The 15521-nt window shown below is 41.2% G+C and overlaps 1 protein-coding gene across 18 annotated transcripts in view; it reads right to left on the bottom strand.

Moving 5' to 3' along the window:
* The window catches only part of LOC130142070 (ubiquitin-associated protein 2-like), a 92343-nt gene that overhangs the window by 46347 nt on the left and 30475 nt on the right, over positions 1–15521 (bottom strand). For 14 of the 18 annotated variants that reach the window (XM_056323497.1, XM_056323501.1, XM_056323498.1 and 11 more), the window contains 2 exons: positions 14481–14634; positions 8390–8467 (listed from right to left, as the gene is read on the bottom strand). In XM_056323497.1, coding sequence (XP_056179472.1) covers positions 8390–8467; positions 14481–14634 — 232 coding nt within the window. Of the gene's footprint in view, positions 1–3775; positions 3908–8389; positions 8468–14480; positions 14635–15521 lie in introns of those variants that run through there. The other 4 variants (XM_056323506.1, XM_056323510.1, XM_056323514.1 and 1 more) reach the window with 2 other exon arrangements.

The following is a 15521-nucleotide window of genomic DNA, read 5'->3' as shown; positions in this document are numbered from 1 at the left end:
GGCTGCAGGTCTTCATACACTGCTCCAGCATGGGTCCCCCATGGATCCACAAGTCCTGCCAGCAAACCTGCTTCAGCATGGGCTTCCCACAGATCATAGCCTCCTCCTGGTATCCCCCTGCCCTGGTGTGGGGTCCTCCATGGGCTGCAGGTGGCTATCTGCTCCACTGTTGACCCTCCATGGGCTGCAGGGGGACAGCCTGCCTCACCATGGTCTTCAGGGGAATCTCTGCTCTGGCACCTAGAACACCTCCTCCCCCTCCTCCTTCACTGACCTGGGTGTCTGCAGAGCTGTTGCTCTCACATAGTCTCACTCCTCTCTCCTGCTAGTGCAGATTTACTTTTTTTTTTTTTCCCTTCTTAATATGCTGTTCCCAGAGGTGCTACCCACTGTTGCTTATGGGCTCAGCCTTGGTCAGCAGCAGGTCCATCTTGGAGCCAGCTGGCATCAGCTCTATTGGACACGGGGGAAGCTTCTAGCACCTTCTCACAGAAGCCACCCCTGTAGCCCCCCCTACTACCAAAACCTTGCCATGCAAACTACATAAAGAGTGGAACCAGCTAAACAAGTTTACTTAGGGACATCGTAGGGGCTATGTAGTAAGTTTGCTTCCTACAGCTATCAATACAGCATTAAACACTATTCACTAACAATGCACAGAAGAGAGATCAACAGGTTTTTTTAACCAGCTCAGCTACAAAACCAATTGGGAGCTGTGAATCACAGAAACAGTCAAGCAGAAATATTTGAGTGAGGCAGACATTAAGTACAGATAAATTAGCTGGAATAGCTAGCACGAAAGTACAAACTGATTTTAGAAGAGGAGGTAAGCCTCCCCAGCTTCCCAAGGGCAAAAGTCTGAAAAATAACCTTTGCCTATTAAACAGAAGATGAAGTTTTAGCAAGCGAGGCATATATAAGATGTCTACCAGCATGGGCACAATAAACTACTGGCTAAAAACAGCAATAAAAATCCCTAACAATTTTAGAAATTGCTAGGAAGTAGTCATGTTGTTCCTGAAGTTCCATACACAGCCTTAGACTACTAGCCAGCAAGGGCTTTTTTATACTGGATCACTTGGAAAGTTAATCCTAAACTTGAAATTCAAGTGGATTCCTTTAACTTCATAAAGCTGTGTCTAAATTTCTGTTTTGACAAAAAGCAAAGTTTAATCAACAAACAGCATTCTAATTAAGACAAAAGAAAAGTACCAAACCAGTGGGGTTACAGAAAGCACTGAATTCAAAGCTAGAAGAGACACTTATGAATAATTCAAAATACAGGTCAGTGAGTACTCACCACTGAAAGACCACCCTAACTTGGACATGGAATCTCACATATCACAGTCATTAAGGCAAGATGCCAGCGTGAGGGCTGGTATTCTCTTTGACATAGCCAGACTGCTAATATATTCTTAAATTCTCATGCTAAGAAAGTTACTTCTCTCAGCTACCAAAATTAAAACATATCCTTAAAACAATTAGAAGGCACAGCCTGCTAACACAGAGTAGTCAGTCATGAAGCAACTATGAATGTCCATCAGGTATTTGCAAACTTTTGATACTTTTGAACAGTGACTAAAAGGTCAGTGAGCAAATAGGGCTTCACACCGTAATTCAGAGCAGGGACCCAAATTCTGAGCATGCAATCCCACAGTAGCTTAAACCCATTTAAATCAGAACTACTACAACCAAGGTCTTCCTCACCAATGATCAAAAGCTCCGCTCTTTCCTGCACTGGTTTTGCATGTACCAGTGACTGAGCACAAAAGCACCTTCAGAAAACAAAACTATTAGTTCACTGTTGGATTAGCTCTCCAAACCAGTTCCCTGCTTGCTAAATACCATAAAGCCAGTCATCTTTACACCAGGATAATCCACCAAAAAAACCCTGTTGGTCCCCAGCTATCATGCTGCCTGCCTCCTTTTTTCTTTTTTGGCTTCGTTACTTTTAAACTTAGATCAATCCTCTTAGTAAAGCTCAAATGCACCAGGAGACAGACAGGACCAATTTCCTCCCAACAGTAATGCCAGCTTATGCTTGTAACGTTAAGAGTATAGCTTTAACACTACTCTAAAAAGATATGTATATATGGTTTAGATGGCAACAGTCAATGTTTACAAAAAAACCTTTTTTCCTGTGGTAATTCACAATCAGCAATTGTGATCAATTCTATCAATATTTTTATCTACCCGCAAAAAGAGAACAAGTGACTTGGTAGTAGCCCATTAAATCTTCTAGTGAGCCTAAAAGAATAGACTTTCTTACAATCAATCAGCATCTGGAGCACAACAACAAATGGCAGACATCAAGCATAAACAAAATTACTGCCCTGCAACGTTTCTTTGCTTTTTTTTTTTTTTTTTTTTTTTTTTTAACACACTTTGATCTACAAACAGCTGCCTAAAGTATCAAGGCAGCACTGCTTACTCATTTCTGTTCCAGGAAACCAGGACTGGGGAACTATGTTTCAAGTTGATTCTGATCAGTATTCCTGCTACTACCCCTTATCCAATGTAGTTTTAAACAATGAACTATTTAAAACTTGGTTTTGCTTCCTTGAACATTGTAACTCTGTTCAGCTGTGTACTGTTAAGGGTTTTTATTTTTTCCTGCTCTCCAGCACATCTCCCTCAGTTGACTAGGTTCATATTAGTCATCACTTACTGAGTTTACATTTTTCTTTTCTGGAATGAATTCTAGAGAAATCAACACTTATACCCAGGCAAGTGGCAAGATTTTCTGTTTCTACTGAAGCCCACTGGGAGACCAAAACACTCAATCACACAATCAAGCCTTCACTCTAGTACCATCCACACATGGAAAGAATCATGCATCTCATTCACAACATTTTTTCCCCCAAAACAAATGCACACTATGTGGGAGCATAAGAAAAGCGTGTAGTACCACAATTCGGATAGGACTAGCCCATTAACTTAATGGCCTATTCTGTAGAAAATCCAGTTTGATGAGCTTACTGATCTAAATCCTTCCACTGCAACACAGGTACTTTATTTCAAAGCTCAGATTTTCATACTGGCAGGTTTAAATTAGATTAAGACACTTTAATAAAGAGGCCTAAGAGCAGCTGAAAAGAAAAGGAAATGCAGACTAGAAGGGCAGGCAACATCCTAGATTTGTGCTTATCTCTGACTACACAGTAACTGAACAGCCCTGGTCTCTGCTCTGGAAACACAGAGCCAGCCACCCACCCAGCAGATGCAGAGGTGACAGAGGCTTAAGCCTATTTAGAGATAAAGAGGTTAAGTATAGAAAGTTGGTATTCTAGGTATTTCATACTATTAAAGCAAAGACTCAAGTCATATTAAATAATTCAAATCACTTTTGTCTTAGTAGTCATCAAAAAACTAGAAGTTTTGGATTGGTTTCATATACTGCATGTGTTGTCCCAAAATCAGGGTTCTTCACCCAGTGTACAAAAGCCAATCAACACACGGAGTCAAGATATTTATTTCATATGTGCACAGAGATGGGTGCCAAGTGGTCAATCTACAAAGCTAGTACACCTTTTCCTGGTTTTAGGAGGCTTATATACAGTTCAACAGAAAAGTCAGTCATTGTACATGATTGGCTATAACTCCTTACATAATATTATATACAATACACATGCTCCGAGGGGGGGGGGGGGGGGGGGAGGGGGGGCGCGCACATCAGCAGCTACCTTTTCAAACTTTCTGCTTCAAAAGGGAGTTACTTTTACTATTTCAGGTAGTTTGTCTCAGCAATTAGTATGTCTGCAAATGTTTTCCTTACCCTAGTTCCACAACATTGACTCTTCAGGGTCACCATGTGTGTGTTCTTATTTGACTCTTCAGGGTCAATATGTCTGTATTCTGTTAGCCTTATCAGTTCCTTGGATTATTTCACATTCCTCCTTTGGCTGTTTGTCACATGTACTCTAGTATCCATTTTTAGAAGCACATGCAGAAAACTGTCAACTCTAAAGTTATGTTTAAAAGAAGATAAATAACTTCTGTTAAAGCTAAATTCTGGTTAATCTCAAAAAATTTTTTTACATGAGAGCTTCCTAACCAATGCAGAACTACAGCAAAACTACACAGACTTCAGATTGTGACCTCCAGAAGGTCTGTTCTACATTTGTTTCAGAAAAAACATCCTTACTAGTTCTGGCAAAGGAAATCCAAGAAAATATATCCTGTGCCAACTGTGTCAAGCTTTTAAAACAAGAAAATGTTTAGACATGCAATTCTGGTTACAGAAACTCAAACTTTTTCAAGGATAGCATACTTATCTAGATAACATTAACCAAAACCAAAGAGATCAAGAATACAAGTTGGACTATAGTCAGATATTTACAAAAAGGGTAAATTACTTTGCTTTCTTACACAGCCAGCAGAGAAAACCAGAAGTTTGAAAGGCATTTTGTCATGCTGTTTAAAGTCCAAAATTAAAAACAATGTTTTTCCCTTTCATTTTTATTTTTGTTATGCAAAAAAAAAAATTCCCTCTCAATATCCACCTTTATGGCATGCTCTGGAACAATGAAGAGGAAGAGAATAGAGGAACAGAAGCAAAAGCAACAAATACATTTATACTTTGCAAACCAGGAGAATTGCTATACATTAATCTGTAACAACTTCTATGCTGAATCAAGTCCAAAAGTTCATCTACCTGCTATCCCATTATCAGCTACGGTCAATTAGCTATCTAGGGAAGGGTACACAAACTGAAACCACAGTGCAGTTTCTCTGGACACTCTCCCGGTCTTCAACCATTTGTAGCTCAGACCTCCTCAGCCAAAGATAGTTTACATACATAAAAACCCTCAGTGTTTTTTTACTTTTCTTACCATGGCTGCTCTTTAGGACAAAATTTTCAAGTCTGCGCACAAACTTTCAGCACCCACAATATCTTATTGAAAGGAGTTCCTCAGGTTCACTACGTGTATGAAGAACTACCTCCACAAGTTCATTTTGAACCTGTAACCCACTGATTTAATTTAATATTCCCTCATTTGCATACTTGCTTGGAGCGATCAATTGATTTCCCCACAGAAATTTTACAGATCTCCAACATACACCCAACTCAGCCCTCTCTTGCAGGCAGAGAGGTCCGGGTCTCACACTCCATAAAAGCAGTATTCCCAGTACCTTCAAAAGCCTCTTCTAGCTCTATTGCATCCTTTTAAACATGGGGCAGAGGACAGTGGGAGAACTAGACCTGCATTAAAATTGAAGATGTAAGAACAGTAAAAAAACAGCAGCATAAATAAAAAAGCTGTGCCTGTAAAGTTTGTCAGTTCGTATATAAAACTGCCACTGATTAAAACACAAATGAGGAAGTGTTTCTAAAGCTGACAATCCTAGAGACATAACCATCTTTCTCCATAATTCCTTCACAAGATTCCATTCCAGACAGTTACAAATCCTTGCAATACTGACACACAAATATAATCACTTTGATGTAATCACTATTCATGATCATTATAGTATTTTTTACATCTAAATTAAGTTCATTCTGAAAATACAGATGGGAAAGCCATCTTAAAAAGAAATTCCTTGACCCCTTCCCAAGCCAAAGTTTACACCCTCAGTTTAGAAAGCAAAAATTAAGGGCAGAGCAATTCCAGCTGGGATGTGTCCTGAAACACACTCCGTGATGAGTTTTTTCTTTCTGTTAATCAGTCAATAACACATCTACTTCAAATTCCCGATCTCCTGCATACCAGCAACCAGTGTTTGTACACTGTATACCTACTACCCTACAAAAAGTTGCAAGGAATGTCTCACAGTCATTAGTGGAAGTTCTGCTGCACAAGGAAGCTAGTGCCTACAGCACCAAGGCTGAAATACTCAGTGTCAGGATTTTTTCCTCCTCAGTAAACAGCACATTATCACCCCAGGTCAATCCCATTTCTGCTATTTTCAGCACATATAATTTCTTAAAATTAGGTTGTTCTACAGTGAAGCAGTAAAACAACGGCCCAGCAAACCTTCCCCTAGAAAGCAGCCAATAAGGTAACTCCAGCCTGAGAAGGTAACTTAAAAGAGAGAGATGGTGCATTGCTCAGGTATTAGCTGACCCCCAATTTTGTATCCAATGCCTAGATTCCTACACACACTCTTCGTGAAAAATTTCTAAAGAAAGATGACTGATAATCATCACAGAACCCTATTTTCAGCTGAAATACACAGAATAGTCAAATATGGGATAAAGTAACAGAAAAGAAAGACTACTGAATGAAATGGCAGGAAGCTTTATTTTTTCTACTAATATCCAAAGAAGGTGGTGCATCCTCAAAATACTGATAAGTGAATTACACAGCTTTATACAACTCCCTGCAGATTTCAAGGGCTTGCATTACAAAATTAAATTAGACATTTTCTGCCACAAAATACACACACTTTAATATAATGATCCTGAAATCATTCAACAGGTTTATCACAGGCAGGCAGTTGAAAACACTTCATTAAGATACTTTGCTTACAGTCAAATAAAAATATTTGTTAGAGAGATACAGTAATATTACACACACTAAGCCAATGAACAGAAATTGGTTGAAGTTGTTCCTATTTCTTCAGTCAGATATGTCAGTTTGATCTGATGATTAAGTGCTTTGGCTTGAAACATATGAAACATCTAGAGCTACAGTGTTGACAACAAAAACACCATATCATTCATAAGGTTGTTATCCCAAATCTGGGTTCTTCACCCAGTGTGCAAGAGCCAATAGATTTGTTTATTGCATGTCTGCACAGAAATGGGTGCTAGGTGGTAAATCCACAAAGCTAGCACCCCTCTTAACACTTGGTAAAACATCTTAATACGCTTTGTAAAAGAACTGGTAACAGTTGTGCAATTATGTTTTGTCACCCTTATTCTCATTGGTTCTTGAGAGCCTCATCTCCATTTAAAGGTACAGCATTCTCTCTTCACTTCATGTTCTATGGGGAAGGGGCTTTGTTAGTTGTGGGCTTCCTTTGCCAGAAAGTGAATCTTTTAGTGTGCCAATTAGGATAGTTCATACATAATTCAAGTAGTTTTCTGTTTGGCCTTATTAACCATTTGGTTCTCTTTGAGCTTATTTTGTTATTTCTTAGCTTAACTTATTTATGGTGTTATCCTATTTCTTCTCCCAAGGCCATATTTTATTAACTATTTGTAGGGGTTGATTAGCATCCTTTAAGTTCTTTTGACCTCTTGCTCGTCATTTACATATTTAAAGTAAATAGTTCTCACATCAAGGTTACAAAGCAAAGAAATAGACTACATTTGAAATGAACCTGTGAAGTTTCACCCAACAATTAAAAAATCCTACCTTTATAATTTGTTTTATAAGATAATCCTTTATACTCAAATAACCAAAAGACTTACATTCCATCTATTAATAGTGCTAACACACTAAAAACTGTAGCTGTGAACCATACCACACTCTCCTCTGCAAAGCAACCTTCTCTAAACACACCATTTGGTATTTGCAGATTCACAAGCAGAGTCATTCTCCCAACCCTCTGGAATTTACATATCTTTGCATCTTTCCACTCATTCAAGGTGCAGATCTTGAGACACTGAACTTGGATGTGTCTGTCTTTGAATGCCTTGTTACTGGATATTCCAAAGAGAAGAGTCCTTTGAAGACAGAATTCTTTTTACAAGTCAGACATTATCTATTAATGTATATAAGCTCTGCTGTGCACTTTATCAATAACTCATTTAATATCCACTTCACGCAATCTGCATTATACCTAGGTTACTCATTCTCATTCCTCCTGCTTTAAGAGAAAACAAGCCTCTTTCCACTCCAACCCAACTACACATCCCTTTATTCCACAACAAATCCATTTTCAACATCCTTATCTCTTACAGGTCAGAGCTGTACCTAAGGCTCCACAGTTTGCCTCAAACTCTTCCATGCCAGATTTCTTCTCTTACCAAAAAGCCTCTAAGGTGGCTTGTGCTTTCTCTGACCAAGAACAGAAGGCAAGCCTGACAACCAAATACACCCCAAAGAAACAGTACACATATATATCAAATCCCTCCCTGAGAGCCCTACAGATGGAATCTTGTACTTTTCTACTGCCAAAGTAATTCCTGAGGAGTGCACTCCCACTCACAGGAGGCTGGCATGAGTTGATCTGGGAAAACAGCTCTCCATAGTCAGAGCACACCAGCCTGCTACACAGGAAGTTACCATAAAGGTTATTTGCATCAGTTATTTTAAGTTGTTCTGAGACCCAGACATGACAAGGGGTAAGACAGAAAAATATACCCAAATTAAAGGTGGCCAGAGTTTATATGAAATCAAAGGATAACCAACACATACTTAAAAAAGTGTTTAAAGTAGTAAATGGGAGAGCTCCAGTTCAGGACACCGATGCCAATCCCACACAAATGCCACCATCTCACCTCTCCCACGGCCATGTTTCCCACTGTCTGAAGGCTTGTCTCCTTGATTGTTGTCCACTCCATTCTCTTCAGCTCTAACTGTGGAGAGAACACAGCTTAAGAGTAGCTTTAGAGCTATATTGTGTTATGTATGAGTCTATCTACTTAATGTGAACCCCAAAATAAAAGGCAAGATTTTAAAGTGGGCTGGTCAACAGATCTCAGTAACCCCTCTACTTTGGGGGCCTAGCTACAAGCAAGTTATGTTTACTTTGCACTGGACAATTAGTAAGCAAAATATCTAGTAAAGAGAAGTTGTCTGCTGAGGGACATTTCCATTTTTCAGAGGGGAACACCCCCCCCCCCCCCCCAAAACAGTAATGTTTTGCAGCCTATACTATTAATTTATTTATGGCCTCACCTCTTTAATGAGATAGGAAATAAAGCTTCTTCAAACTATGCTTCCTTGATAACACACTGGGTGACACAACAGTGAAAGGTGCACTACAGGAACTTTATCCCCCTCTACAGTACACAAAAGCTTTGACTGGGCAGGGCCAGCTCAGCTGGCAGATACTCTGGATTGACTAACCAGGTGGCTTTTCCTAGACGTGTATCCCAGTGTTTGAAAGTTCCACCACCCATTGCTTTCAGCGTAGTCTTTCACAGTCCGTTATAACATTGAATTTTCTCAGAGGCTGGTGCCTGATAGGGAATGTGATATACCCACTCAATATGACACTCTTTGGCCCAAGTGTCTATGAGATTGTTTCAGAAACTAGTTCCGTTGTCCGATTCAATTCTTTCTGGGGTGCCATGTCGCCACAAGACCTGTCTTTCAAGGCCCAGGATAGCGTCCTGGGCAGTAGCATGGGGCACAGGGTATGTTTCCAGCCATCCAGTGGTTGCTTCTACTATTGTAAGCTCATGGCACTTGCCTTGGTGGGTCTGTGGGAGTGTGATATAGGCAGTCTGCCAGGCCTCCCCATATTCTTATTTCAGCCATTGTCCTCCATACCACAGAAGCTTTAACCACTTGGCTTACTTAATTGCAGCACGTTTCACATTCATGGATTCCCTGTGCAATAGTATCCATGGTTAAGTCCACCCCTTGATCCCAGGCCCATCTATATGTTGCATCTCCTCCTTGACGGCCTGAGGCATTACGGGCTTACCGAGCTATAAATAATTCACCTTTATGCTGTCAATCCAAAACTACCTGAGGTACTTTAATCTTGGCTGCCTGATCTACCTGTTGGTTGCATTGATGTTCCCCAGTGGCCTGACTCTTGGGTACATGAGTGTGTACATGACGTACTTTATCAACCAGGTTCTCCACCCAGGCAGCAATATCTTGCCATAATGCAGCAACCCAGATGGGTTTACCCCTGTATTGCCAATTACTCTGCTTCCATTGCTGCAACCACCCCCTTCTCATGTTCTGGCAGTTCAATATACAAAGGGGCTTCCTCAGCATGTGTCACTTCTTCCTCTGGTGACATCCCAAAAATCTTTACCTTCTGGCCAGTCCATAATCATTTCCAAGATTACTGGACGATTGGGATTTCCTATCTAAGCTCATTCTGTAATCAGCATGACCCACTTACTCCATGTAGCATCAGTTGTGTGATGTGTAGAGGAAACCCTCCCTTTAAACATTCAGCCCAGCACTGGCAACCAGGGCACCAGGAGGAGCTGCGCTTCAGTACCAATCACTTCCAAAGCAGCTTGAGCCCCTTCATAAGCCACCAATATCTCTTTTTCAGTTGGAGTAGAGCAGGCCTCAGATCCCCCATATCCCTGACTCCAAAAGCCCAAAGGTTGACCTCAAGTCTCCCCTGGTGCTTTCTGCCAGAGGCTCCAGGTAGGGCCATTCTCCCCAGCTGCAGTGTAGAGCACATTTTTCACATCTTACCCAGTCCAAACTGGCCCAAGACCTACTGCTTGAACTATCTCCTGTTTAATTTTTTCAAAGACTTGTCGTTGCTCAGGGACCCATTTAAAATCATTCCTTTTTGGGGTCACCTGATAGAGAGGGCTTACAATCATAGCTTTCAGAAGGATTTGGGCTATTCTTCCCTTTCCCAAAAACTTATTCTGCTGTATTGCCCCATACAATGTCATCAACATGTTGCAGATGTTCTGGAGCTCCACCCTGTTCTAGTGCAGCCTGGATCAGTCCATGGCAGATTGTTGGGCTGTGTTTCCACCCCTGGGGCAGTCAATTCCAGGTGTATTGGATGTCCCTCCAAGTAAAGGCAAACTGTGGCCTGCACTCTGCAGTCTAAACTGATTGAGAGGTTACCTCTTCTTCACCCTGATCCTGTGATGGCCTCACATCATCCTCCCCCTTTCCCAAACCAGCTGCTTTCTATTTCTTCTTCTGTACAGAGGCCACTGATACTGCCAGGGGCCAGTGCCTCCATTATTTCTGCCACAGGGGCTAGAGTAGTTACCATTAGTAGTTTACATCTCCACCAGGTCCAGGAGGCAAAAACCACGTTCACTTTTCCTGTGCTATGGTGCTTCCAACAGGAAGCTGCAGCTTGTTACAGCCACGGCCTGTTGGCACAACGAAGTTACTTGGTCTCAGGATTCAAGAATAGATCAAGGCTACTTTCTTGTTAACTTCAGCACAAGAACTTCAGCACAATTCTAATTCCAGGCCTGGATTGTACAGATCTTTAGGGATTCTGTGGCCACACTTCTGCAGCCATTCTTCTACAAAGTGGTGCAAAGCAGATGTAGCATGGAGTAGTTCTGCTCCCTTATGTCTTGTCAGAATGGGTTAGAACTCCTTTTCACAGGATCAAGAGTCAAGTCAGCCCTATATACTCTGTCTGGAAAACTGTCCTCTGGAGACTGGAGCAGCAACCTTCCTGGAAGGACTCCTATTTGTGATTGTTTTTCCTTTTAATTCACGCACTCGTGCCTCCAGGACTGAGGTAGGTTTTCCATCCCACCTCCTCATGTCCTCTCTATAGTCCCACAGTTAAAACCACAGGGTACCCCGTGGTGTGTATCTGTCTCCTATATTCTCCCTCCCAAATAGAAGGACGTTTACAGTTGATAGCTGAGATGTGGGTATGTACAGGTGGAGAGTGGGATGTATCCTTGTCGAGTCGCTGGACCAGCCTCTCCACAGCTGAGATGATGGAGGAAGAGACACTATCTTTGTAGTCCTGGAGATGGTGAATCACTTCCACTGTTGTTGGTGCATTGTCTTTCCAACCCATTATTACCAATGAGTTGGCATATGCTGATGGCATGCTCTGTACCAATTTCCACCACATGGGTCATGTGCATAGGACTTTGTTGGGATCTGTGGGTGACTGTGCACCATCCTGATCATAATAAATCATCTCTTTCACAGCTAATTCCCTCAAGTACCGGATACCCTTCTCTATCGCAGTCCACTTGCCTGAGCGACATGTAGTATCCTCCTTGTAGGGATACCTTTTCTTAACGCTTGACAGGAGTCGCCTCCAGAGGCTGAGGACTTGTGTCCCTGTTCCAATTGCCCCATCAATGTACCCTTCCCTAGAAAGTGATCCTAGCTGCTTGGCTTCCCTAACCTCTAATTCCAAACTATTGTCTCCATTATCCCAGCATTGAAGCAACCAGGTGACAATGTGTTCACCTGATTGACGGGCATAATCTTTCTGCATATCCCGCAGTTCATTCAGAGATAGACATCAAGAGATTACCTCTTCTTCACCCTCTTCATTCTGATCCTGTGATGGCCCTGCTTCATCCTCCCTCTTTCCCAAACCAGCTGCTTTCCATCTCCATTTCTTCTGTATAGGGGCCACTGATACTGACACGGGTTTGTCTTCTGCATCACTTGGTGTGGGGGCCAAGGTAGCTACAGTGCCTGCCACAGGGGCTGGAGCAGCCCCAACACCTGCCTTGGGGATTGGAGCAGCTGCAGGGGCTGGAGCAGCTGTTGTTTCTGCCATAGGGGCTACAGTAGTTACAATTGGTCACTTAAATCTCTACCAGGTCCAGGAGGTGAAAACCACATTCACTATTTTTAGCAATAAGGTCAGGACCTGCACTATGGTGCTTCCAATGGACCAAAGATATTCAGAATTTCCTAAAATCCTAAATGCTTCAGTAATTAGCCCTGGGGAGAAGGAGGAGGAGGTGTAGACCCCACCCATAGGTCGACTCTCTGGGAAAACAAAGCCAAAGGTACAGTTGTTGGCATTCTTCCCCAGGGACCATGTGGCACACAGGAGTGACACCACCACCTAGTACACAGACCAGATTAGTTTCATAACCAGCAAGTCCATCATATTGTAAGCCAGCCCTATATACTGCAACACTAACAATTGTAGCCCAGGTCCCAAGGAGAACTAACAATCCAACAGGGAAAACATACTGCAAGTAAATAACGCAACCCTGAGACCATGGGCAGCAACTTCAAGAGCAGATAAACCAGCATTGTGGCCAATGATTATTAATCCAATCCAATGAATACCAACTACAATTTGTTCTAACACAGTCTGGTTGAACCTGTTATCTCAACCCTTTGTGCCCCACGTTGAGCACCAAGGACTGCTGTGGTTTAACCTCAGCCATGCAGGGGCTCACTCAGTCCCCCCTTATCCAGGGGGGGTAGGGAGAAGAATCGGAAAGGAATTAAGAACTCCAGGGTTGAGATAAGAATAGTTTAACAATTGAGATAAAATAAAAAGAACAATAACAACAATTATAATGAAAAGGAGAGAGAAGGGGGGAGAGAAATAAAATCCAAAGGGAAGGGAGAAAACTAGTGACACACAATACAACTGCTCACCACACACTGACTGATGCCCAGCCAGTCCCTGAGCAACAATTGGCAGCCCTGGCCAAACCCCCACCTCCCCACACCCAGTTTATATACCGAGCATGATGTCCCAAGGTATGGAATATCCCTTTGACTAGTTCAGGTCAGCTCTCCTGGCTGTGTCCCCTCCCAGTTTCCTGTGCCCCTCCAGCCCTCCCACCAGCAAGGCCTGAGAAACCAAGTCACCCCCAATCACACTGTCCCCACATGAAATCCAAAACACAGCAGCACACTAGCCACCAAAAAGAAAATCAACTCTATCCCAGGCGAAACCAGGACAAGTAACCGTCTGAAAAATCTTTAATTCCAATTTACAAAGAGACAAGCAGCATCTGGCTCTGGCAAAAATTTTGCCCCTTTCATTTTGATGAATCCAATTTCAATTTGTTTAAGCATAGTTGAAAGTTTCATTAATTTTTTTATCTTGACATTCTACAAAGATTCACAATGTCTTTACTGGCACAATTATTGGAATATATTCAAATATGAGTTAGAAGATTTGGCTAATATTGTAAAAGCAGGAAAAATATTCAAGTGAAAAGCTAAACATTATTTTCATTCCTGTTCCTCTGGTCATCTATCACTGTTTTCTATGGCCCTTACAGGCAACGTATACAGCTTTGATACTTCTGATATAACTTGGAGGAAAAAAAGCAACATGTATCCCATAGTGATCTAATGTGATGCTACCTAACTTGGAAACATCAGTTCGCTTTTATACAACATATTATTGTACCTGTATGAAACATTCAAAAATTTGCTATGGTTTAACTCACAAATTATTTTCTCTATTGTAGAATCTCACCATTGGTTAGCTTATGCAAGTAATATATGTTAGAGATTAATAACTATCTCAGTCTTTTCCTTCCCCTTATGAGAAGATAAGAACATCTTCAGGTTCTCCCACTCATAAAAGGATATGGAGTCAAAACTGGATATTTTTTTCATTAAAAGCAACAAAAAAATCAGCTGTTCGGCAACATAATTGCTCTCAAGCAATTTTAGACTAAATTCTAGAACTTAAATAACAGAAATTTGTACAAGATCAATTAATCAAAAAAGGACAAATTTAAATTGAGTGTCTCTGAACAAGCACAGACTATCCCAAAACCAAGTCACATAGACAGATCAAGTACATTTGTCACACAAACAAGTTATGATCCCTTCAGCACTGAGCTATAGCTCAGAAGACTTCACTCCATTAAGTATCCACTCCCAACTCAGCAAGTTTCAGCTACAAGAAAAGTGTCTGAATCTTTAAAAATGAACCTCTGTACGTACGCTCTCTGCCACGGCTGCCGCCTCTTCCTCGTCTGTTGGAACTTCCCCATCCACGACTTACTTCTCTGTCCCCTCGTTTTTCTCTGTTCTCTTTGTTTTCTGAACTTTCCTTCCCAAGGCTTTTCTTCTTTCCTCCTACTGTCTCCCAAGAAGTCTATTTGGGTAGAATAGAATTAGATACAAAAGTCAAAAAGGAAGACAGCTCTCAATGCACATTTCTACCTCACACCCCTCCAGTTCATGGAAAAAACTCAGATATGTGAATATGTAAAACCTTGCAAACCACACCAATACAAATGAAAACACAGGCTATATTTTTATAAAGAGATAAGAAGAAAAACAAGTTTTGAAAGTTGGATTGTCTTACGGAATATGAGAAACACAAATATTTCTGGCTATAAGACTTCTAGTTCAAGGAAGACTAAATATGCAAAGCAAGCAACAGTTTCCTTCTCAACTACCTCCATAAATCTAGCAAGGGAGCATGCACAGAGCTATTTTTCTCTCCCAAGGAAATAAAAGTGCTTATAAGCATAATTGAACAAGAGACTGCTAAGAATAAGTACGTAGCCAGGGGGGATGGACTGACAGACAGGACATGACAACACAACCCATTATCCAGATGTACTAGAATTCAAGCACCAAGAGACAGAATAGCAGAACAACAATTTGGGAAACATCAGGCTTTAGCTTTAGTATTAAACTCCATCTTTAAAATAAATTCAAGGATCATATTGGCTATAGAGGAGTGGAAAATAAAGTGACTAAAAAACTAAGAATAGCACAGTAACTCATATTATGCAATTGCATAGTTAGTCTATTAAGCCATAGCTGCAAAGAAAGATAGAGATAATTTACAAACCATTAATATGGCAGATGGGGATGTAAATATAAACCTATCTCTAGGAGCTTATAGTCCAGGTAAAGTATTTAAGCAGGAAAATTGCATATGCAAATAAGGTGCCATCAACTGTGAAGCACTATGTAAAGCCACAACCTCTGACAGGCACCAGGACCAAACAAAAAAGGTTGATTATCAGT

This window comes from Falco biarmicus, chromosome W, assembly GCF_023638135.1.
Source record: "Falco biarmicus isolate bFalBia1 chromosome W, bFalBia1.pri, whole genome shotgun sequence".
Classification (NCBI taxonomy): domain Eukaryota; kingdom Metazoa; phylum Chordata; class Aves; order Falconiformes; family Falconidae; genus Falco; species Falco biarmicus.
This window is presented reverse-complemented; position numbering and strand designations above follow the sequence as displayed.